Consider the following 25,670-nt stretch of genomic DNA (forward strand, 5'->3'; position numbering starts at 1 on the left):
TGAGTAAGGACCAAGCAGAAGTGAGAGGAGCCATAGGATTCCTGGGGCTGGAGGATTCTAATTAGAAGGAACAAGTGGCAAATCCCTGAGGTAGGATTGTGCTTGGCCCGTCTGGGGAGCAGTGATGAGGCCAGAGCACCTAGAGAAGCGTAAGCGGGGGGGGGGGGGGAAGTAATAAGAGATGAGGCTGGAGGGATGGAAGCAACAAAGGTCAGACCATTCAGGATACAGGCAAGGACTTTGATTTTTACCCCAAGAGAGATGGTAGCCATTGAAAGGTGATTTTTTTTATGTTTTCTTTTAATTTATTTATTTTCAGAGAGAGAGAGAGAGCAGGGGAGGGGCAGAGAAAGAGAGGGGAGCAGAGGATCTGAAGTGGGCTTTGTGTTGACAGCAGTGAGTCCAGTGCAGGGCTAGAACCTACAAACTGGGAGATCACGACCCGAGCCCATTGGGGGCTTGAACCCACAAACGGCGAGATCATGACCCGAGCCAAAGTCAGATGCTCAACGACTGAGTCACCCAGGCACCCCCCATTAAAAGGTTTTGAATGGAGGAGCGGCCTGATCTCCCATTTTTAGTGGACTATGTTGAGAATAAGCTAAAGGGAAAAAGGGCAGCAGCAGCAGAGAGATGAGTTAGGAGACAAATGCAATAATTCAGCTGAATTTGTCAAGGAAATGAGTAGCAGTTTATAGGCTAGTTATGGTCTGTAATGTCTCCTTTACAAGGTGGATTCTTACAACCAGGGCCAAAAATTGCCTAAGCACTTCATTGTTTACCCAGAATCGGGTTGGCACAGAAAATCAGGTGGAAACCGTTCCAAGTACAAGCGCATAAAATAGCCAGTTACCCTGCCTTTGGCACAGATCTCCCATAAAGGATTCTTGTGTTTACATTGTTGGAGGTCGGTGGTTCCTTTGTGTAACTGCTTTAAAAGAGCCTCACAGTCTGCATTTCCCTTTTCACTTTCTTACAAAAACAGCAATTGACCTATTACATTTATTTAGGAGCTTTGCCCATTCTAACAATTAATTTTACCTTTATAGGAAATTAAACAGCCCTTTCATATGCTGGATTGGACCCTGGAACAGAAAAGGGACATTAGTGAAAAAACGGGTGAAATCTGGATAAAATCTGTAGTTTAGTTAATAGTACTATACCAACGCTAATCACTTAGTTTGAGTGTGCTGTGGTTAGAGTGGCAAACATAAGGTGTTAGCATTGGAACAACCGTGGTGAAGACGATATATGACCTTTGTGTACTCCCTTTGCAACTTTTCTGCATATTTAAAATTTGCAAAATAAAAAAAGACATTAAAAAAAATCCCTCTCAAAGGGAAAAGAAAAAACATAAGAGTGATAACTTCAAAAGAGCTGTTCTAGGAGATAAAATGATCCCCAGATAGATTCTGCACATTTAGTAATTTTTATCCACTGTTAAGAAGGAGGTTGCTTTTACCCCATATATAGTTAGACACGAGTTCTCTTTTTCATCATTTCATTTAGATCACGCTGCATTTCAACACTTCTCTTGCCTCCTGCATGAAGTGTAGATGCACCACTTCTACTCTCAGGGATCTACTCTGCTTGGGAAACAGATGTTTTTCAAGACTGTTGACCAATCCACATGCTTGTCCCTTGGTTGCCTTTCTTTCTGCCTTCCTCCAATCTTCCAGGTCTTCATTCTTGTACCACACCCTCACTGAACAATTGCAACTGAAGCAACTGGCCCTTGAACTATAGCCCCGTTGTCTTCTTTCCCGAAACTTGAATCTGACCTTGTTTTGTATGCTGTGTTGAAACTTTGGGGAAAGAAATTTGCCATCGTGTTCAAAAAAATCTTATCTTCTCAATGTCTAATTGTTTAGACCAGAAATGACGAATGTAAATGCCCCATGGGCAGGGCAAATCACATAAAGGTGTAAGGCAGTCAAAGGTAATGACAACCTTCTACTGTAGCCTACCTGGCCTTTAGGTGGTTGTGGGAAGTTTGTGTCTTTCTGGGAAGTTGTGTCTTTCTTCTTCTTCTTCTTCTTCTTTTTTCTTCTCCTTCTTTAGATCATCAATGGAGAGCTGAGAAGCCAACATGGCAGAGAAGTAAGGGGATCCATACTTCCTGCATCTCTCAAACAAAGAAGTGTAGAAGCCAAAGGACTTTGAACACGAGAGCCTGGGAGGAAAAGAGGCTGAATCTACTAGGAAGAAAATGGGAAAGCTGGAAAAAAGATAGGTGGGTAACTGCGAACTGGGGGAGATAAAGAAAGGACAAGTGGGCACGGAGTGGAGGGACCCCCCTCTGCGGAGAGACAAAGGTAAGAGAAAGAGCAGCTAGGGAAGTGCAGGACTGTATCTGGACGGGAGAAAGACCTCAGACTGAGACTGAGAGGGATCCTATCTCTAACTGTGGGGCTTTCTTCGGACTGGAGCCGGCTCCCTGTTTGCGCACCTGGGGAGGCAGGGAGCCAGTCCTGGGTACGGGTGTAGGTCAGGGGCTCAGTCCGCAGGTGGAGAAAGTGGTTCCCTCCCTGGAGGGCTGCACAATAGTACAGAACCTGCCTGTGTTCACCATGCCCCGGGCACAGTGGCTGGGCTGAGGGTGCAGCCTGCAGGAGGAAAAGGCCGCCGTTTCCTTGGAGTGCTGTGGGAAAAGACAAAGGCAGCCTATGTCTGCCACCTTGGGGGGCTCCCAGTGAGGGTGGCTGCTCAGTCCGCAGTAGTAGAAGGTGGTCCTCCCTGAAGTGTGGCAGCACAGACAAAGCCAGCCAGGACCACATATTGCCGCACTGAGAGGAGCTTCCCCAGGGCCAGAGCGCATGGAGTGGGACTTTGAATCCTAGCCAAGCACAGGGTCAGGGGAGTTGGTGGAGAGAGAAGGACCACCCCATCTGCACCCGTGGCACAGTGAGGACGACTTAAACTGAGTCCACTGGTCTGGCTCCACGGGGAAGAGAGTGGGGAATCACCATTCCTCCCCCCACCAGGCGGGGCCTCAGGAATCACTCCAGGTGGGTTCAGATTACACCAAACCATGCCCCCATGCACTGGGTAACTGCATATCCACGAGTGGAGCGGCACAGACGCTGTGGAGAGCTCCTCCTGGCGATGCAGCATTGCCTGGATCAACACTAGGTCAATTCTGGGTATATAGATATACTCTCACCTCCCTCCCCATTTCTCCTCCTTATCTCTTCCTTCCCTTGGGCTCGTTACTCTGGTTATTGGTCTGTCTAAACAGACATATTTAATCCATTATCTCGATACAGGTTTTACACCTCCTTCTTTACACTCCTTTCTCTCTCTCTGGATGAAGCCTTTTGGTCGCTCTGTCTAGTCAATGTTTATTTTTTCCTCCCCCCCCACCCCGCCCTGCTCCTGTCATTTCTCTCTTTGTAGTGCTCTTCCATTAGCACTGCCTCCACCCTCTGCTTTACTTGTAGTCAGTGTTTTTGGGTTTTTTGTTTTTAGTCTTTAGGTTTTTGTTTTTGTTTATTTGTTTGTTTGTGTTATTTGTTTGTGTGTTTTTGTCTCCTGTTTGTCTATCTGTTTTCCTTTGCAGGGCTACTCCAGGGAACAAATAAGAACACATCTGGTGGAGGGTCCAAAATATTACAAGTAGGGTAATAAAATAACCTAAGTCACAACAACAAAGAGCAAGTAACAATCCCTGAAAAAATACCTCCTGAAGGGCCAGACCCTGGACAGTATATAACCCTCCTTAATGTAGCAGTGCTCACAGGTGCAGAGCAAAGAACAAGCTTTTAAAACACATAAGGGACAGAAAACTAGCCAAAATGACGAAATGGAAGAATTCTCCTCAAAAGAAATTCCAGGAGGCAGCGACAGCTAACGAATTGATCCAAACCCGATATAAGCAATATAACAGAACAAGAGTTTAGAATAATAGTGATAAAATTAATCATTGGGCTTGAAAAAGCATAGAGGAAGCACAGAATCTATTGCTACAGAAATCAAGGGACTAAAAAATAGTCATGATGAATTGAAAAATGCTATAAATGAGGTGCAAAATAAAATGGAGGCAGCTACAGTGCGGATTGAAGAGGCAGAAGAGAGAATATGTGAATTAGAAGATAAAATTATGGAAAAAGGGGAAGCTGAGAAAAAAAGATTAAAAAATCCAAGACTACGAGGGGAGAATTAGAGAACTAAGTGATGCAATCAAACGGAACAATATCCATATCATAGGAATTCCAGAAGAAGAGAGAGAAAGGGGCTGAAGGTGTACTTGAACAAATCATAGCTGAGAACTTCCCTGATCTGGGGAGGGAAACAGGCATTGAAATCCAAGAGACAAGGAGAACTCCCTTAAGACGTAACTTGAATCTATCTTCTGCATGACATATCATAGTGAAACTGGCAAAATACAAGGATAAAGAGAGAATTTTGAAAGCAGCTAGGGATAAACAGGCTCTAACTTACAAAGGTAGACACATATAAGGGTAGTAGACCTATCTACTGAAACTTGGCAGTCCAGAAAGGAATGACAGGAACTCTTCAATGTGATGAACAGAAAAAAATATGCAGCCGGGAATCCTCTATCCAGCAAGTCTGTCATTTAGAACAGAAGGAGAGATAAAGGTCTTCCCAAACAAACAAAACCTGAAGGAATTCTTCACTACTAAATGAACCCTACAAGAGATCCTAAGGGGGGCTTTGTGAGTGAAATGTTGCAAGGACCACAAAGTACCATAGATACCACTACAAGCATGAAACCTACAGATATCACAATGATGCCAAACCCATATCTTTCAGTAATAATACTGAATGTAGATGGACTAAATGCTCCAACCAAAACACATAGGGTATCAGAATGGATAAAAAAACAAGACCCATCTATTTGCTGTCTACAAGAGACTCATTTTAGACCTGAGGATTGAAAGTGAGGGGATGGAGAACTATCTATCATGCTAATGGAAGTCAAAAGAAAGCTGGAGTAGCTATACTTATATCAGACAAACTAGACTTTAAATTAAAGGCTGTAACAAGAGATGAAGAAGGGCATTATATAATAATTACAGGGTCTATCCATCAGGAAGAGCTAACAATTATAAATGTTTACACATTGAATTTGGGACCCCCAAATATATAAAATATTTAATCACAAACATAAGCAACCTTATTGATAAGAATGTGGTAATTGCAGGGGACTTTAATACTCCTCTACAGCAATGGATAGAACATCTAGACAGAGAATAAATAAAGAAACAGGGGCCCTGAATGATACATTAGATCAGATGGATTTGACAGATGTATTTAGAACTCTGCATCCCAAAGCAACAGAATATACTTTCTTCTTGAGTGCACATGGAACATTCTCCAAGATAGATCACATACTGGGTCACAAAACAGCTCTTAATAAGTATAAAAGAATTGAGATCATACCATGCACACTTTCAGACCACAATGCTATGAAACTTGAAATCAAGCACAAGAAAAAATCTGGAAAATCTCCAAAAGCATGGAGGTTAAAAAACATCCTACTAAAGAATGAATAGATCAACCAGGCAATTAGAGAAGAAATTAAAAAATATACAGAAACAAATGAAAATGAAAATACAACAATCCAAACGCTTTGGGATGCAGCGAAGGCAGTCCTGAGAGGAAAATACATTGTAATCCAGGCCTATCTCAAGAAACAAGAAAAATCCCAAATACAAAATCTAACAGCACACCTAAAGGAAATAGAAGAAGAACAGCAAAGACAGCCTAAACCCAGCAGATGAAGAGAAATAATAAAGATCAGAGGAGAAATAAACAATATAGAATCTAAAAAACACAGTAGAGAAATCAATGAAATGAAGAGTTGTTTTTTTGAAAAAACAAACAAAATTGATAAACCTCTAGCCAGGCTTCTCAAAAAGAAAAGGGAGATGACCCAAATAGATAAAATCATGAATGAAAATAGAATTATTGCAACCAATCCCTCAGAAATATAAGCAATTATCAGGGAATACTATGAAAAATTATATGCCAACAAACTGGACAACCTGGAAGAAATGGACAAATTCCTAAACACCCACACTCTTCCAAAACTCAAGCAGGAAGAAATAGAAAATTTGAACAGACCCATAATCAGTGGAGAAATTGAATCAGTTATCAAAAATCTCCCAAAAAATAAGCCAGGACCAGATGGCTTCCCTGGGGAATTCTACCAGACATTTAAAGCAGAGATAATACCTATCCTTCTCAAGCTGTTCCAAAAAATAGAAAGGGAAGGAAAACTTCCAGACTCATTCTATGAAGCCAGCATTACTTTGATTCCCAAACCAGACAGAGACCTAGAAAAAAAAAGAGAACTACAGGCCAATATCCCTGATGAATATGGATGCAAGAATTCTCAACAAGATACCAGCAAATCGAATTCAACAGCACATAAAAATAATTATTCACCATGATCAAGTGGGATTCATTCCTGGGATGCAGGGCTGGTTTAATATTCACAAATCAATCAATGTGATACATCACATTAATAAAAGAAAAGAACCATATGATCCTGTCAATCGATGCAGAAAAAGCATTTGACAAAATTTAGCATTCTTTTTTAATAAAAACCCTTAAGAAAATTGGGGTTGAAGAAACATACTTAAACATCATAAAAGCCACTTATGAAAAGCCCACAGCTAATATCATCCTCAATGGGGAAAAACTGAGAGCTTTCTCCCTGAGATCAGGAACATGACAGGGATGTCCACTCTCACTGCTGTTGTTTAACATAGTATTGGAATTCTAGCATCAGCAATCAGACAACAAAAGGAAATCAAAGGCATCAAAACTGGCAAAGATGAAGACAAGCTTTCACTTTTTGCATATGACATGATACTATATATGGAAAACCCAATAGACTCCACCAACAGTCTGCTAGAACTGATATGTGAATTCAGTAAAGTCACAGGATAAAAAATCAATGTACAGAGATGAGTTGCATTCTTATACACTAATAATGAAGCAACGGAAAGACAAATAAAGAAACTGATCCCATTCACAATTGCACCAAGAATCATAAAATACCTAGGAATAAACCCAACCGAAGATGTAAAAGATCTGTACACTGAAAACTATAGAAAGCTTATGAAGGAAATTGAAGAAGATACAAAGAAATGGAAAAAAATATTCCATGCTCATGGATTGGAAGAATAAATATTGTTAAAATGTCAATACTACCCAAAGCTATCTACATATTCAATGCAATCCCAATCAAAATTGCACCAGCATTCTTCTCGAAGCTAGAACAAGCAATCCTAAAATTTGTATGGAACCACAAAAGACCCAGAATAGCAAAGGTAATATTGAAGAAGAAAACCAAAGCAGGAAGCATCACAATCCCAGACTTTAGCCACTACTACAAAGCTGTAATCATCAAGACAGCATGATATTGGCACAAAAACAGACACATAGACCAATGGAATAGAATAAAGATTCCAGAATTGGACCCACAAATGTATGGCCAACTAATCTTTGACAAAGTAGGAAAGAATATCCGATGGAAAAAAGACAGTCTCTTTAACAAATGGTGCTGGGAGAAATGGAAAGCAACATGCAGAAGGATGAAACTAGACCACTTTCTTACACCATTCACAAAAATAAACTCAAAATGGATGAAGGACCTGAATGTGAGACAGGAAACCATCAAAACCCTAGAGGAGAAAGCAGGAGAAAACCTCTCTGACCTCAGCCGCAGCAATTTCTTACTTGACACATCTCCAAAGGCAAGGGAATTAAAAGCAAAAGTGAACTATTGGGACCTCATCAAGATAAAAAGCTTCTGCACTGCAAAGGCAACCGATGGAATGGGAAAAGATATTTGCAAATGACATATCAGACAAAGAGCTAGTATACAAAATCTATAAAGAACTCACCAAAGTCCACACCCGAAAAACAAATAATCCAGTGAAGAAATGGGGAGAAAACATGAATAGACACTTCTCTAAAGAAGACATCCAGATGGCCAACAGGCATATGAAAAGATGCTCAACATCACTTCTCATCAGGGAAATACAAATCAAAACCACACTCAGATACCACCTCACACCGGTCAGAGTGACTAAAATGAACAAATCAGGAGACTATAGATGCTGGCGAGAATGTGGAGAAACAGGAACCCTCTTGCACTATTGGTGGGAATGCAAACTGGTGCAGCCGCTCTGGAAAACAGGGTGGAGGTTCCTCAAAAAATTACAAATAGACCTACCCTGTGACCCAGCAATAGCACTGGTAGGAATTTACCCAAGGGATACAAGAGTATTGATGCACAGGGCCACTTGTACCCCAATGTTTATAGCAGCACTTTCAACAATAGCCAAATTATGGAAAGAGCCTAAATGTTTATCAACTGATGAATGGATAAAGAAATTGTGGTTTATATACACAATGGAATACTACTTGGCAATGAGAAAGAATGAAATCTGGCCATTTGTAGCAACGTGGATGGAACTGGAGAGTGTTAAGTTAAGTGAAATAAGTTAGGCAGAGAAAGACAGATACCATATGTTTTCACTCCTATGTGGATTCTGAGAAACTCAACAGAAGACCAGCAGGGAGGGGATGAGGGAAAAAAAAAAGTTACAGAAAGGGAAGGAGGCAAACCATAAGAGACTCTTAAATACTGAGAACACAGTGAGGGTTGATGGGGGGTGGAGGGGAGGGGAAAGCGGGTGATGGGCATTGAGGAGGGCACCTGTTGGGATGAGCACCGGGTATTGTATGGAAACCAATTTGACAATACATTTCAGTAAAAAAGAAGTAAAATAAAATAAAATACACAGCTGATAGATATAAAAAAAAAAAGAACATCAATGGAAGCTTTAAGTCTGTTTCCATGCAACCTGTATTTTATAGATACAGGTTATGATTTAGTCAGGTACTATGGGAAAATGTGATCTGTTGCAGTTTGAAGCAGTAACTGTGTAGGAATAAAAATATATGTTTCCACGTAAGATGGAAAAAAGCTTGATAAGATTTTACCTGGCTGCAAACCACACAATGATGCTTTGAGATCTTTAAGAGTATTTCTGAGTCACTAAGGCAAAATTGCATTTAAATTATCATGAGTAGGGGTGCTGGGTGACTCAGTCAGTTAAGCACCCAATCTTGATTTAGGCTCAGCTCATGATCTCAAGGTTTGTGGGTTCAAGCCCCCCATTATGCCCTGCACTGACAATGTGGAACCTGCCTTGGATTCTCTGTCTCCCTCTCTCTCCCTGCCGCTCCTGCACTCCCTCTCTGTCTCTCGCAGAATAAATAAATAAACTTAAAAAGTTGTCATAGGTAGTAGAGGGAGGCAAACCATAAAAGGCTTTTAAATACAGGGAACAAACTAAGGGTTGCTGGAAGGAGGTGGGTGGGGGGATGGGCTAAATGGGTGATGGGCATTAAGGAGGCAAATTGTTGGGATGAGCACTGGGTGTTATATGTGAGAGGTGAATCACTGGGTTCTGCTCCTGAAACCAATACTCCACTGCATATTAACTATTTTGAATTAAAATAAATATATTTTAAAAATTATTATAGGTAGTAGATATAACCTTAACCAAAAACACCTTACAAAGACACTCTCCTGCTTATCGAGTAACAAATTCCTGTATCATACAATGCGTTAGACTATGAAAGCTCTTTTGGGGGGGAGGTCTACTTTACATTTCCACTGCTATAAATTAAGCCCATGGTAGATAACTAAAACTAATAGGAGCAGACCATTATTACTAATATTCCAGGGAAGCTTTAAAGAAATGGTTAAGATGCAAAGTATTAGATCAGATTACTAACTGGCCCAAGCAGCTACTATTAGGACCAGGTGCACATTCAAAAACATTTGGAAATGGAACATGCATTGATGTCCTTGACCTTGACTCTCTCCTTCACGCCTGGGGCATCCCAGGCACAGGTAGAGAACATCTTTTTGGACCCTCTCAGCGAAACAAGCAGGTGCACGTGAAACCTTTTCCAAGGGGAGCTGGAAACCCAAGAACGCTGCCTTAGTATCCTGGCCTCTCCTGCCACGTTCTGTGTTCAGACTTCTGCAAAGCCACAGACACCAACCAGGCTAAGGCATGTCCACGCCCACAACGCAAAACCAAGGACAGTGATGAAGAGGCTCCTCCACAATGCACCATAGTCAACTCCTGGCTTCTGAAAGCCTTGAGAAGTAGGACGGCGCTAGCATCCAGCCCAGCCTGCAATTTCCCCCTCACAGCCTTCTGCTAAAAGCAGATTAAATTGCTAGGATAAATCCACCCTATCCAATTTTAGTCCTTGCTTTAGCATATGCTTTTCTATGAGGAAAAGGCTATAGTAACAGGATTGAATGGAACGGAACCCAGCACAATAGTCCTTTCTATGCCAAAAGATAGATCTTCTAAATTTGGGAACCGGGACTATTCAGTTCTTTCCATTTTAAAATCATGAAGTGAAATAAAAAAGAAACGTTCCGAGGTGGAAAGGTTAGTGCTTATTTAAGGAACCCATGTGGCTCCCGCGTGTGCCACAGTTCTGGGTGTTATGGAAATGCATTTCTTCACAATTCTGTACGGCACCTCTGGGTAGGAAAATAGTCAAGCCCCTCCATCACCTCATCCTTGCATATACAAATAGCAACAAGGCTACGCACGGTGGATGGTGAGGGATTCAATCGTGGAGAGCAGGTCACATTTATTTACACAATAGCACGATAGATATTTTCATTCTCTGCAAGCTCTTATGGAAATTTCACTAACCTGAAATAAAAATATTTTCCAGGTGTATTAAAAAAAATCCAACTGGGGAGTCAACAGCCGCCAACGGTTCTGGGTGGGACTATCAAGGCTGAGGGCAGAATACTCATCTTTGGCAACGTATGAAAAAATGCTGGACATTCATTTAGTGGAGATGATGTAAGCTAATCTTACTTGGCTGTAGAACAAAGGAGTGGGAGGTGTTGGCATTCTGTCCTGTCACCTGAGCGCAGGAGTGACGGACACAAGGAAGTAAGAGCAGGGTTCATGCAGCCTCCTCACCTCCCCCCAGGCGGCTGGTGGGGGCTCCACCGGAGGGTAGTACTTAGGCACATCCCAGGCCACTGCAGCCATGAACCACTTGAAGTCCTTGCACTTGAGCTGTTTGCGCAGCTCCTTCTGGGCGGAGATGTCCCCGGTGGACAGGTGCCTGTATTCTGGGCGCCGCTGGTAAATGTACTCAGCAAATTCATCCATCCAGGTCTCAGCCACACGCTTCAGGTTCTGTGCAGCAGAAAAGAATGTCATTTATTGACTTGTGCCCTCAGAGGATGATTTTAGTCACACTGGAAATTGAAAAAAGGAAAAAAGAATAGACAACCTCAGACAGCGCTGGTTGGAGGCTTATTAATAAGGGGAGTTTTTTTTGTAACTACAAGGGTGTGATACGATTAGTCTGAGGCCTTGCACGCATTTCTGTTTCTGGCATGGGGTTCAACTGCCAATTAGATAATTTGTCAGAGTCAGTAAAAATTCAGCTTACAGTTATATCAACTTTCTCATCCCTCCTGTTATTTCATGATTATAAATTCTTTATTTTTCACACAGAACTAAAGGATTTGAAACTGGAGATAATGAAGTTCTTAGGCATCAAATTGCTTCAACCATTTCAAGGAACAGTTAGGATCCTGGAAAGAATGAGCACAAACAAGCTGTTATTCTTTTCTCCCAATTAAAGAGGCAACCCAGCATTACTAAATTCAAGACCTTGTGTTCTGATGATATTTTCTATGTATAATACAGATGCTAAGCGGAATTCAGTAATTTACTGCACAATGAAGCATAATGAAGCTAAGGGAAGCATCAAGTAGCCAGTCTTCTCTGCAGATGTTTCCATGGGTGAAGGAAGCAAGAGGCTGTTGGTAGGGAAAAAAGCATGCTCCTTAGGGGTGGGAGAACATGTGGGTTCAGGGGAGGAAGGTATTCAGTTTTGAGGTCAAGGAAGCAACTCATCCTCTCTAGGCCTCAGATTCCTCACCTGAGAATACACAACTAGTAAATATATACCTACATCATGGGAGTGGTTGTAGGATTAAGCAAAGTAACACCCGTAAAGGGCTCTGAATAGTACCCGGCATGAGCTAGGTACTATGGATATTATTATTAATAATTGGAGAGCCTAATGTTGGGCTTGGCCACAGATGAACTGAATTGTTCCTGTGGTCTTTTTTCATGTTTATTTTTTGAAAGAGAGAGAGAGAGAGAGAGAGAGAGAGAGAGAGCATGTGAATGGGGGCGGGGCAGAGAGAGAGGGGGACAGAGGATCTGAAACTAGCTCTATGCTGACAGCACAGGGCCCGATGCTGGGCTCGAAATCATGAACCGTGAGATCATGCCCTGAGCTGAAGTCAGATGCTTTAACCAACTGAGCTGTCCAGGCACTCTTGTTCCTGTGGTCTTTAGCTAAGATGAGATGTTCTCTGACATCTCTTCAAGCTTTAATGCTACGCTAGAGAGAGTGCATTGTCTAGAAGGTCTGAGTTCTGATACCCCCAGCTTGTAGCATCATTTCATAGCTGTGTCCTTTAAGCTCTGGTTCTCGTTTGGCGTTCCAATTTCTTATTTCAAGTGCCCAGGGGCTGGAAAGAACCCTTTCCGGTTTCTCATTTGCGCTTAGAAGATAAAGGGGGCAGAATGGCTGGAAACTTTAATAAGATTCAGGCATAAGTGACTGAAGTAAAAACTAGCGATATCTAGGAAAATCATTTTATTTTATTTTTCTAAAGATTTTATTTATTAATTTAATTTTAGAGATAGAGTGAGTGGGGGAGAGGGGCGGAGGGAGAGAGAGAGAGAGAAAATCTTTTTTTTTTTAAGAAAAGTTTATTTATTTTTGAGAGAGAGAGAGAGAGGGAGGGAACATTCAACTGATTGAGCAGGGGAGGGGCAGAGAGAGAGGGAGATGGAATTCCAAGCAAGCTCCAAGCTGTCAGCACAGAGCCTGATGTGGGGCTCGAACCCACAAACCATGAGATCATGACCTGAGCCAAAATCAAGAGTCAGATGCTTAACCAACTGAGCCACCAAGATGCCGCTGAAAATTATTTTCTATTAAAAATTGCTACAGAATCGTAATTAAGGCCTGGAGCTATGCCCAGAGGTCTGCTGGGAGTCAGAATCTCCAAATATCTTAGTCCTAGTAAGATTGCACCCTTTTCTTGTTCTGTCCCATTCCCTCCACCTCCAGTGTTTCCGATGGACATTTCTTCCATCTGATCTTGTCCCCTATGTACCCCCCACCCCTCCGCTTGCTTCCACAGTCTCCTTTATTACTTTTGGTCCCTGGTGGGCATGAGGGTGGGCTCAGTTAATATAGCAAGATGCAGAAAAGAGACAGTGCCACAAAGTCTACTGTGATTTCTTGGTTGCCTCTGTGTTCTTTCCTTTCTAAGATTCCTGATATTGAGAGTACAAGAATTTTGGGGTTACCTGGGTTGGTCCAGTTGGTTAAGCATCTAACTCTTGATTTTGGCTCCGGTCATGATCTCACCGTTTGTGGGACTGAGCCCTGCCTCGGGGTTGGGATACTCTCTGCCCCTCCCCCACTCATGCTTGCTCATGTGCTCTCTCTTTCTCTCTCAAAATAAATAAATAAACTTCAAAGAAAATTAAAAAAAAAAAAAAAGAGAATGTAAGAATTTTTTCTGACATTATTTTTGGCCATCATTGTGCTGTCTGACATCTCATTGGCATTGCTTCAGTCATGACACTTTCCACCCTGATTCCTGTTTACCTCAACAGATGATCAGAGTCAAGATTGTTTTGCAATATTCTAGCCCTTTTCACAGATTCTGAACTGCCTGATTTGTTTGGGGAAAGACAAGGAAACAGGTGATGTTTGAGGATCCTGCTCTGTGATGGCCTCAGGTACTACACTTATCTGTAATATTTAAGTAGGATTCTTCAGCATTATCTCGCTATTTACCTTTCATTCTGATAAGTGTTCTGGATGAAACGCTTTGTATTTTCATCTGTCTTTGGACAGACAATTTTTATGATTAGCAAAAAGATTCAAAGATAGAATGGAAAAAAAATTAGTCACTAATATGAAAACTTTATTTATATTCAAATTAACTTTTAGGCTGCAGTTACAACCTTTCTCCTAAAATCCAATTATTTTTTTCTTTTTATTTTTTTTATTTAAAATTTTTTTTTAATATTTATTTTTGAGACAGAGAGAGACAGAGAATGAGTGGGGGAGGGTCAGAGAGAGAGGGAGACACAGAATCTGAAACAGGCTCCAGGCTCTGAGCTGTCAGCACAGAGCCAGACACGGGGCTCGAACTCACAGACCGTGAGATCCTGACCTGAGCCGAAGTCGGAGGCTCAACCGACTGAGCCACCCAGGTGCCCCACCTAAAATCCAATTATTATATAAAGTAGAAATATTTAACTTCCACTACTTTATGCTTCTCTGATAAATGAAAGTGAATAAAGGCAGTGGTCTATAAAAAAGCAGAGGCAAAGAGGTAAATTCCCCAGGAATAATGAGAAAATGACTTTGTTAAGTAGAGACATGCCTTAAAAATTCTGATAGCTTTGTCATTAAGCAATCTATTTTGATTTGTGTAAATAAACACTTTGAGACTGTATTTTATATGAAGTTAGATATAGATCTGTTTTTTAATTAAAAAACTCAGCACTTTGAATGATTCCAAGCACATATGGGTACTCATCTGGGCATGCTAATTGTTGAATTAAAAAAAATATAGGGGTGCCTGGGTGGCTCAGTTGGTTAAGCGTCTGACTTCAGTTCAGGTCATGATCTCACAGTTCATGAATTCAAACCCTACGTCGGGCTCTGTGCTGACAGCTTGGAACCTGGAGCCTGCTTTGGATTCTGTGTCTCCCTCTTTCCCTGCCCCTTGCCCGTTCACACTTTGTCTCTCTCTCTCTCTCTCTCTCTGTCTCTCTCTCTCAAAAATACATGTTAAAAATATTAAAAAATATATCATAGAGTGAAAGTGAACAAATTCATAGTTCATGCATATATCCAATGGCAAAGGCACTGAAATAAGAATAATTTTTTAAAAAGTGCTCATGCTAAATGGTAGATATTTGTTGCTTTGGATTTTTGAAATAAAAATAGGAATTATTATAAAACTCAAAAGGGAGCTGATTGGTTCAGATGCTTTCTTTAGAAATGGCTCAAAGTGCCATGATAAATGTTAGCCTGGATAAGCATCATCAATAAGTAAACAGGGCAGGAGATAGCTTGCTAGTAAATTGTCAACAACTTTAGGGAAACTAAGCAGTATAGTTAACCAGGGAATCAGCCAGGTAGCTTTTGCATTATCATGTCCTTTTCAAATTGAAATAAACTTGGTTGCAAGGTTAGGTTTGCTGATTTCCCAAACACTCTAAAGGAAGCAGCAGGATCATGAATGTATTCCAGGGATAATGTCAAATCATCTATTCCTTTTTTTGTAGCTTTCCAGGAGACAGGAAGAGAAACAGCATGATAATTGCAAAAACTATAATAGCTAGTTTCCCTCCAGCAATGAGTGTTGCATAAACATTTAAACATAAATACAACATCTTGCCCATTCTCTAATGTTCCCAATGACTCATTAGACATCCTCGATTATAGATGCTCTGTTCTCTGAATTGAATTTCCTACCAGGAGGAAACTTTCTGAAGAGTCAATTATTATAGTCAAGGAATAGTCCTCACTCCCAAACAGTGCAGGTGACTGACCAAATAATATCATTCTGAAATCATTATTCTGGAAACAACAATACACTGTGTTAATTTGCAACTGTAATCATGACTCAGTACTTAATCTTGGGGAAAACATTAGAACCACAGCTGAGAAATATTACAAGCAGTTGCAGGAAGAGTTTCATTGGTTTTTTATAGATTGTAGAATAAACTCACCCATTCCAGAAAATAAAATAATCGTATACACATTGAACTATTTACATAGGAGCACATATACGCATATTCAGATACATGAAGGTAATGGGATAGGAGCAAAACAATATTTCTCACTTACACATTCATAGCTGTGTACGCATGTACAGGATCATGTAATTGAGACATCGAGTAACATCTCTTGCCAGAGATAGTAACAAAGATAAAAATAAATCAATATGAGTTGGCTCATCTCTTTTTAAGATTGAGCGGACATCGGCGAAGATGTTAAAATGTCCAAAAAATAGGGGCGCCTGAGTGGCTCAGTCGGTTAAGCTTCCAACTTTGACTCAGGTCATGATCTCATGGTCCATGAGTTCTAGCACGGCATTGGGCTCTGTACTGACAGCTCAGAGCCGGGAGCTTGCTTTGGATTCTGTTTCCCTCTCTCTCTGCTCCCCCCCTGCTTGTGCTCTGTCTCTCTTGCTCTCAAAAATAAATAAACATAAAAAAATTGTTTTTTAAATGTCCAAAAAAAAGTTATCAAGATGAAGGAATGGACACTGGAAGATCTATACATGCAAATCATTTACTCCCAAAGTATCTGAAGTTGTATCTATAAAGGTTGTCTTATACACATGGAGCCAGGTATTAGCTGGGATTCCTGTTATTTGAGATTTAAATAAAATTGCTTCAATGACAATTTTCACAGTCCTTTTTTTCCTGAAGATTTATGTAGATTCCCAGGAGATTGTGTTCACACATTCATCCTTCACTTTGATTTCCTGTTGGGGGACCTTCCCTTCCTACTGGTGTCTTGCCCCAGGCTTGTTCGCTATTGTGTCATGCAGAGCATTGAGTGGGGGGGGGGGTGCTTCTCCTCACCTCTCAAACACTTTGCAAGTAGATCACTAAGGCATAGACTTTGACATTTCAGGGCAGTGGCAGAGCCTTAGATGACAAAGCATAGCAGATGATGTAAGATGGAATATTTGACTTTTTCAGCTTCTTTGGAGGTATAGAAAATTTCTCCTTGGCCAAAGTTTCTTCTCTCTGTCTTTTGACCCCCTGCCATGGTGCTGTCCTCAAAATTTCCCCTTATGGTATCCTTAGTAGGACTGCACCAGAATACCATAATTTCTTCTCTATTTCATGCAGAGTAATTCAGCTTTCTCGTTGTCTGTCCCAGCTTATCCTGGCCAAACTCTGAGGCCTACCCTTCCATAGCCACAATGTTTTTTCCAGGTGTTTTACTAAGCAAAGATAACTCACCTGAAAGAAATTCAACAGCTGGTTCTTGAGGTACGCCCCACTGAACATTTTGTTACAAAAGGGTTGCTCACTGTTGAAGACATTCTCCATGAGGTCCCTAAGAGTCCTGTTTAATTTTATTCTTCTACATGAAGCCTCTGCCTAAGAGATCTGCTCTGTTCATCGACACTTAAAAAAAATTCAGCCAGTCTCTGGCTTTGTCCATAAGATTTCCCTTGCTTCAATGCCCTTCTCCCTCTTATTTGTCTGATCTCACCCATTCAGAAACTCACTTTTTATTCCTCCCAGTTGGAGATGCCAGATAACTATGTGTGGGGCACATAGTTAAATTTGAATTTCAGGTAAAGAACAAATCATTTAAAAACATAAGTACAATTCACAATTGTATAGTGCTTGTATTAATATTCTATAACAGCAAATGAAATTAAAATAAATCAAATTAAATTAAACCAGGAGGCCACTAGACTGAGGTGGCCTACCTACGCAAACCAAAATCCAAGCCCGTAAACGTCTCAAGGTTATGAAATCGAAACACTAGGTGCAACCAATCGCAAATAGACTGCTAGGCTTGAAGCTATAGCCAATCATTTAATTTCCTTTCTTTGCTTCTGCATTTCTCCAAGTCTTTCCCCTTAACCACTTGCAGTTTGGCATTGCCCAATTCAAATTGGCTTTCACTCAAATAAACCCTTAAAATGTTAATATGCTTCAGTTTATCTTTTAACGCATGGGACATAATTATACTAAAAAGTTATTTTTCTGAAATTCAAATGTAACTGGGAGCCCTTTATTTTTATTTGCCCAATCTGGCAACCTTACTGCCGACATATATAATATGCATGTGATATGTGCTCCATGAATGTTTCTTTTTTTCTTTTAATTCATTTAGTGACTGTATATTCAGAATCTGGTATATCTTGATGCTATTGCCAATACATAGTGAATGTTTTGCTTCTGTGGAAATTATTGCAGGGAAGTTTCAGGCTCTCTGCAGAGAAGCCTGCGATCACACACCGTTGATCTAAATATGCTTCCCATTCCCACTGCTTTTCTGTTTCTAACACGTGGGATCCTGCTGGCTTTCTATCTGTGAAGCAAGCAGGGAAATAGCCACATAGTTTAAGGTAACAGCAGTGCTAATCGGAAGCTAGAGGGGAGGGCTCAGCATGGCTAGAATGGACAATTTAGGGTTTACTGTTAACCTTAATCTGAAAATAAGTAGGTGAAGGCCTTCTGTCTCTGCACATCTGGGCTGAGTTCCAGCCAGGCTCTGAGTGTGGACAAGAGAGACTGGAGGAGAAGGCGCAATCCTACTCAAGGTGAATCCGGGAGGTTTTCACCTGCTGGTGTTTCACTCATCCTGGAAGACACGTAACAGTTGGAGAAGGACAGCCACTGGAGCTGAACAATACATTTATTTTTCCATGTAGAAAGCAAATGAAGATTTTTCTATTTCTCTGTTTTTAAGAGCTGCAGGCTTCATAATTCTTGAATGATAAATGAAATAAAAGCTGTTATTCTGAGCACCTTCTACATATAGGACATTGATAGCCTCATCTATTTTTATGTCACCCGCAGTGGTTTTTTGTGTGTTACAACATGCTCCTCTATCCAAACCAAACTGGTATTAATCTCTCCCTTCTCTGTATTGCCCAAATATTTATTAACACACTTGACACATTCAGCCTTATATTACAGGTCTTTAGAATTCAAGTCTTGTTTTCTTTGCACTACCCAACACTAAATCTTTCCTTAATTCTAATACTCATCAGGTCTTTGAATTGATATTTTACCAGGACCATTAAATCACATTCTATCTCAGTTTATAAGAACAGATTTCCATCTCTGACTGATCATCTGTATTGTGTAACATGAACAAAATAGATAGTTCCATTATACCTGCTGATTCATGAAACTGCATAAATCTATCCACTAATTATTTTTTTGCCAGCACCATGTTAGAACCTGCTGTTTAACTGTCCTAAAAACACAATCCCTATTCAGTTTCTCAGCGTATTATTGGGGAGTTGATTGTCTGGTCATGAGGCTGTCCCATGCATGTGTATTATCTGGGCCACCTCACCTCAGTAGTGTGTTTCTATTCTTTGTGCAGAGTGCAATCAGTACAAATGCACTGGCCTGACCCCAATCCACATGCTGCGCTTGTGTCAATATTAAGCTATTGTATTATGATGAGTTTATACTAGATTTCTTTCTTTAGCTTTTGTGTGTGTGTGTGTCTCTGTGTGTGTACCCCTCAGAAACTGCTGGTAGCTAGCAAAGCCAATCTCACACAGAAACAGTTTATTTGTCGCAGTCATTCCTCCTGGCAAGGAATTGCATCACTAGCCCATGGCTTGAAAAATACTGCCTTGATTCAAATGCATTTCTTTTCTCCACTTTGATGCTTAAGAGTACTTTAGTAGCTCTGGAGTCCCACCCCAAAGCCCTTTTATCATTGATAAAGTGATAATGTCATCATGGATACAGCTCAAAAGAGAATCTATTTAAGAGAGCCTCAACCTCACTACAATTATTCAGCCAAGCTCTACTTTCTCTCTGATCTAAAGACTTCTTTGAAGTCAGTGGGAAGCCTTCAGCATAAGGAGAGGAAGGCTAATCCAGTACTAAAAAGGGAGTCTTCTCTGACAGGCTGTTTCCTCTCTCTTCTTCCCCAAGGCTGTGTGAGCTGTTTGTAAGTGGTTACCTGCTCTTAGCTGTTTTGATATAATTTAATTGTATCTCTAGTCTATTTTTTGGCTGGATATTTTAGATATCTACAGTAGTGTTTCTGTAACATTTAATGTAGCCTTTAGATATGGGACAAACAAAAAAACAACTCCCCAAATTATTTAACAAATAGCTTATTAAAAAATGCATGTAAGCCTAAGTTAAAAAACAGCCTTAGTGAGGAATAATTGATATACAATAAACTGCTGATGTTTAAAGTGTACAACTTGGCACATTTTGATACATATTGGTGAAATATATACACACACACACACATACACACATACACACATGTATAAAACCATCATCACAATCAAGATAATGAATATATCCATCACCTCCGAATGCTTTCATATGCCTCTTTGAAATCCCTCCCTCTGTTTCCTTTCTTAGGCACCTCTACCATCATCCCCAGGCAACTACTGATCTATTTTCTTTTAACTTATTAAGACTTAATTTTTTTTAGGGCAGTTCTAGGATCACAGCGAAATTGAGGGGCGGATCAAAGAATTGGCATTTACTCCCTGCCCCCACAAATGCATAGTCTCTCCCACTACCAAAATCCTCCACACGAGTGGTTTATTTGTCGTAAGTGATGAGCCTACATTAACACACCATCACCCAGGTGCATCGTTTACACTAGGGTTCACTCTTGATGTTGTACACTGATCTACTTTTTGTCACCATAATTTAGTTTGTATTTTCTAAAACTTTATTTTTATTCATCTTTTCTTTTTTCTTTTTTTTTTTTTGTATTTTCTAGAATTTTAAATAAATAGAATCATAAAATATGTGTTTTTTGGTCTGATTTCTTTTACTAAGCATCATTATTTTTAAGGTTATCCATGTAGTTGCATGCATTTCTTTTTATTAGAGTGCAGTATGTGGATACACTACAATTTTTTTTTAATTTTAAGTTTTTATTTAAATTTTAATTAGTTAACATATATGATAAATTTAGTTTCAGGTGTAGAATTTAGTGATTCGTCATTTACATATAACACCCAGTGCTCATCATAACAAGTGCCCTCCTTGATACACATCACCCATTTAACCCATTCCCTGCCCACCTCCCTCCATCAATCCCTGTTTGTTCTCTATAGTTAAGAGTCTCTTATGGTTTGTTGCTCTCTCTCTCACCTCCTGTCTCTTTCCCTTCTCCTATGCTCAACTGTTTTGTTTCTTAAATTCCACATATGAGTGAAATCATATGGTATTTGTCTTTCTCGGACTGACTTATTTCACTTAGCATAATATACTCTAGTTCCATCCATGTTGTTGCAAATGGCAAGCTTTCATTCTTTTTGATGGCTGGGTAATATTCATATATATATGAATGTCTATAAATATATATCACGTGTTCATTTATTCATCAGCCAATGGACATTTTAGGCTTTTTCCATAATTTGGCTATTGTTGATAATGTTGCTATAAAAATGGAGGTTCATGTGCCACTTTAAATCTGCATTTTTGTAACATTTGGGTAAATACCTAATTTACCCAATTGCTGGGTCAAAGGGTAGTTCTATTTTTAACTTTTTGAGGAACCTCCATACTGTTCTCTAGAGTGGCTACACTAGTTTGCATTCCCACGAACAGTGTAGAAGGGTTTCCGCATCTCTACATCCTTACCAACATCTGTTGTTTCCTGTGTTGTTAATTTTAGCAATTCTGAGAGGTGTGAGATGGTATCTTATTGTGGTTTTGATTTGTATTTCCTGATGATGAGTGATATTGAGCATCTTTTCATGTTTCTATTAGTCGTCTGTATGTCTTCTTTGGAAAAATGTCTGTTCATGTCTTCTGCCCATTTCTTTATGGATTATTTATTTTTTAGATGTTGAGTTTGAGAAGTTCTTTATAGATTTTGGTTCCTAATCCTTTTTCAGATATGTCATTTGCAAATATCTTCTCCCATTCTGGAAGTTGTCTTTTAGTTTTGTAGATTTTTTTTTTTCCTCTCTGCAGGAGCTTTCTATCTTGATGAAATCCCAATAGTTCATTTTTGCTTTTGTTTCCTTTGTCTCTGGAGACGTGTCTAGTAAGAAGTTGCTGTGGCTGAGGTCAAAGAGGTTGTTGCCTGATGTTTTCTTGTCTTACATTTAGGTTTTTCATCCATTTTGCTTTTTTTAAAAAATTTAAATTCAAGTTAGTTAACATATGGTTTAGTATTTGTTTCAGGAGTAGAATTTGTTGATTCATCACTTCCATATAACACCCAGTGCTCATCCCAAGTGCCCTCCTAATGTCTATCACCCATTTAGCCCATCTTCTTACCCACCTCCCCTCCAGCAACCCTCAGATTTTTCCCTACATTTAAAAGTCTCTTAAGGTTTGCCTTCCTCTCTGTTTTTGTCTTATTTTAATTTTCCTTCCCTTCCCTTATGTTCATCTGTTTGTTTCTTAAAGTCCAAATATGACTTTCATCCATTTTGAATTTATTTTTGTGTCTGGAGTAAGAAAGTGGTCCAGTTTCATTCCTCTGCATATTGCTGTCCAGTTTTCTCAACATCTTTTTTTGAAAAGACTGTTTTTATTCCATTGGATATTCTTTCCTTCTTTGTCAAAGATTAGTTGACAATATAGCTGTCGGTCCATTTCTCGGTTTTCTATTTTATTCTATTGACCTGAGTGTTTGTTTTTGTGCCAGTACCATACTATCTTGATGACTACAACTTTATAATATAGCTTTAATTCTGGAATTATGATGCCTCCAGCTTTGGTTTTCTTTTTCAAGATTGCTTTAGCTATTTGAAGTCTTTCACAGTTCGATACAAATTTTAGTATTTTTTGTTCTAGCTCTGTGAAAAATGCTGGTATTATTTTGACAGGGATTGCATTAAATGTGTAGATTGTTTTGGGTAGTATAGAAATTTTTAACAGTATTTGTTCTTCCAGTCCGTAAGGGTGGAATCTTTTCCCATTTCTTTGTGATTTCTTCAATTTCTTTCATAAGTGTTCTATTGTTTTCAGAGTACAGATCTTTTACCTCTTTAGTTAGTTTTATCCCTAGGTATCTTATGGTTTATGGTGTAATTGCAAATGGGATCAATTCCTTGATTTCCCTTTCTGCTGCTTTGTTTTGTGTGTGTGTGTATAGAAACACAACAAATTTCTGTACATCGACTTTGTATTCTAAGACTTTGCTTAATTCGTGTATCAATTCTATAATTTTTTGGTGGATTCTTTTGGGTTTTTTACATAGAGTACCATGTCATCTGTGAAGAGTGAAAGTTTGAATTCCTTGTCTATTTGGATGCTTTTTATTTCTTTTTGTTGTCTGATTGCTGAGGCTAGGGCTTCCAGTACTAAGTTAAATAACAATGGTGAAAGTAGACATCCCTATCTTGCTCCTGACCATAGAAGAAAATCTCTTAGTTTTTCCCCATTGGGGATGATATTAGCCGTGGGTCTTTCATATATGACCTTTGTGATCTTGAGGTATGTTCCCTCTATCCCTACTTTCTTGAGGGGTTTTATCAAAAATGGATATTGTAATTTGTCAAATGCTTTTTCTGCATCTACTGAGAGGATCATATGGTTCTTATCCTTTCTTTTATTAATGTGGTGTATTATGTTGATTGATTTGTGAATATTGAACCACCCCTGCAGCCCAGGAATAAATCTCACTATATCGTGGTGAATAATCCTAATGTACTGTTGGATTCAATTTGCTATTATCTTGTTGAGAATTTTTGCATCCATGTTCATCAGGGGTATTGGCCTATAATTCTCCTTTTTAGTGGGGTCTTAGTCTGGTTTTAGAATCAAGGTAATGCTGGCCTCATAGAATGAGTTTGGAAATTTCCTTCTATTTCTATTTTTTGGAACAGATTGAGAAGAATAGGTATTAACTCTTCTTTATATATATATTTTAAATTTTTTTGATGTTTATTTTTCAGAGAGAGACAGAGAGACAGAGCATGAGCAGGGAGGGATAGAGAGAACGGGAGACACAGAATTCATAGCAGGCTCCAGACTCTGAGCTGTTAGCCCAACGTGGGGCTGGAATTCACAAACCATGAGATCATGACCTAAGCCGAAGTTGGATGTTAACTGACCGAGCCACCCAGGTGCCCTGGTATTAACTCATCTTTAAATGTCTTGTAGAATTTCCCCAGAAGCCATCTGGCCCTGGAGTTTTGTTTGTTGGGAGATTTTTGATTAGTGATTCAATTATTTTGCTGGTTATGGATCTGTTCAAATTTTCTATTTCTTTGTGTTTCAGTTTTGATAGTTTGTGAGAATTTTCTGGGAATTTTTCCATTTCTTTCAGATTACCTAGTTGGTTGACATATAATTTTTCATAATATTCTCTTATAATTGTTTGTATTTCTGTGGTGTTGATTGTGATCTCTCCTCTTTCATTCATTATTTTATTTATTTGGGTCCTTTCTCTGTTCTTTTTGACAAGTCTTTGTAGGGGTTTATCATTTTTATTTATTCTTTCAGAGAACCAGCTCTTACTTTCATTTATCTAGTCTGATTTTTTTGTTTTGTTTTGTTTCTATATCACTTATTTCTGCTTAATCTTTATTATTTCCTTTATTCTGCTGGATTTAGGCTTTATTTGCTGTTCCTTTTCTAGCTCCTTTAGGTGTAATGTTAGGTTGTGTATTTGAGACCTTCCTTGTTTTTTGAGGTAGGCCTGTATTGCTATATACTTCCCACTTATGACTGTCTTTGCTGTATCTGCAAGGTTTTGGACTGTTATGTTATCATTTTTATTTACTTCCATGTATATTTAAAATTTCTTCTTTAATTTCCTTGTTAACCCATTCATTCTTTAGTAAGATGTTCTTTAACCTCCATGTATTTGTGGTCTTTCCAAGTTTTTTCTTGTGGTTAACTTCAAGTTTCATATTGTTGTGGTCTGAAAATATGCATGGTATGATCTCAGTCTCTTTTGTACTTGTTGAGGGCTGATTTGTGACCAGTATGTGATCTATTCTGGAGAATGTTCCATGTGCAATCAACCATAATGTGTATTCTGCTGCTTTAGGATGAAATGTTCTGAATATATCTGTCAAGTCCATCTGGTTCAGTGTGTCATTCAAAGCCATTGTTTCCTTGTTGATTTTCTGCCCAGATGATTTGCTCATTGTTGTAAGTGGGGTGTTAAAGTCCCCCACTATTTATTATTATCAATGAGTTTCTTTATGTTTGTTATTAATTGATTTATATATTTGAGTGCTTCCTAGTTGGGAGAATCAATATTTACAGTTGTTAGATCTTCTTGTTGGATCGACCTTTAATTATGATATAGTGCCCTTCTTCATCTCTTTGCTTTAAAATCTAGTTTTTCTGGGGGTGCCTGGATGGCTCAGTTGGTTGTGTGACTGACTTCGGCTCAGGTCATGATCTCACAGCTCATGAGTTCAAGCCCCGCGTCAGGCTCTGTGCTGACAGCTCAGAGCCTGGAGCCTGCTTTGGATTCTGTGTCTCCCTCTTTCTCTGCCCCTAACCCACTTGCATTCTGTCTCTGTTTCTCTCAAATATAAATAAACATTAAAAAAATTTTTAAATCTAGTTTTTTCTGATGTAAGTATGGCTACTCTGGCTTTCCTTGGGCATCCATTAGCATGATAGATGTTCTCTATTCCCTTACTTTCAATCTGGAGGTGCCTTTAGGTCTAAAATAAGTTCTTGTAAACAGCATATAGATGGATCTTATTATTATTATTTTTCTCAATCCATTCTGATACCCTATGTCTTTTGACTGGAGCATTTAGTCCATTTACATTCAGAGTAATTATTGATAGATAAAAATTTAGTGTCATTGTGTTATTTGTAAAGTCACTGATTCTG

The 25,670-nt window shown here is 39.4% G+C and overlaps 1 protein-coding gene across 1 annotated transcript in view; it reads right to left on the reverse strand.

Moving 5' to 3' along the window:
* The window catches only part of GALNTL6 (polypeptide N-acetylgalactosaminyltransferase like 6), a 1,186,276-nt gene that overhangs the window by 63,329 nt on the left and 1,097,277 nt on the right, over positions 1-25,670 (reverse strand). The window contains exon 9 of the mRNA XM_007097151.3: positions 11,010-11,231. Within this exon, the coding sequence (XP_007097213.2) occupies positions 11,010-11,231 (222 nt within the window). The remainder of the gene's footprint in view (positions 1-11,009; positions 11,232-25,670) is intronic.

The sequence above is a fragment of the Panthera tigris genome, chromosome B1 (genome assembly GCF_018350195.1).
Source record: "Panthera tigris isolate Pti1 chromosome B1, P.tigris_Pti1_mat1.1, whole genome shotgun sequence".
Classification (NCBI taxonomy): domain Eukaryota; kingdom Metazoa; phylum Chordata; class Mammalia; order Carnivora; family Felidae; genus Panthera; species Panthera tigris.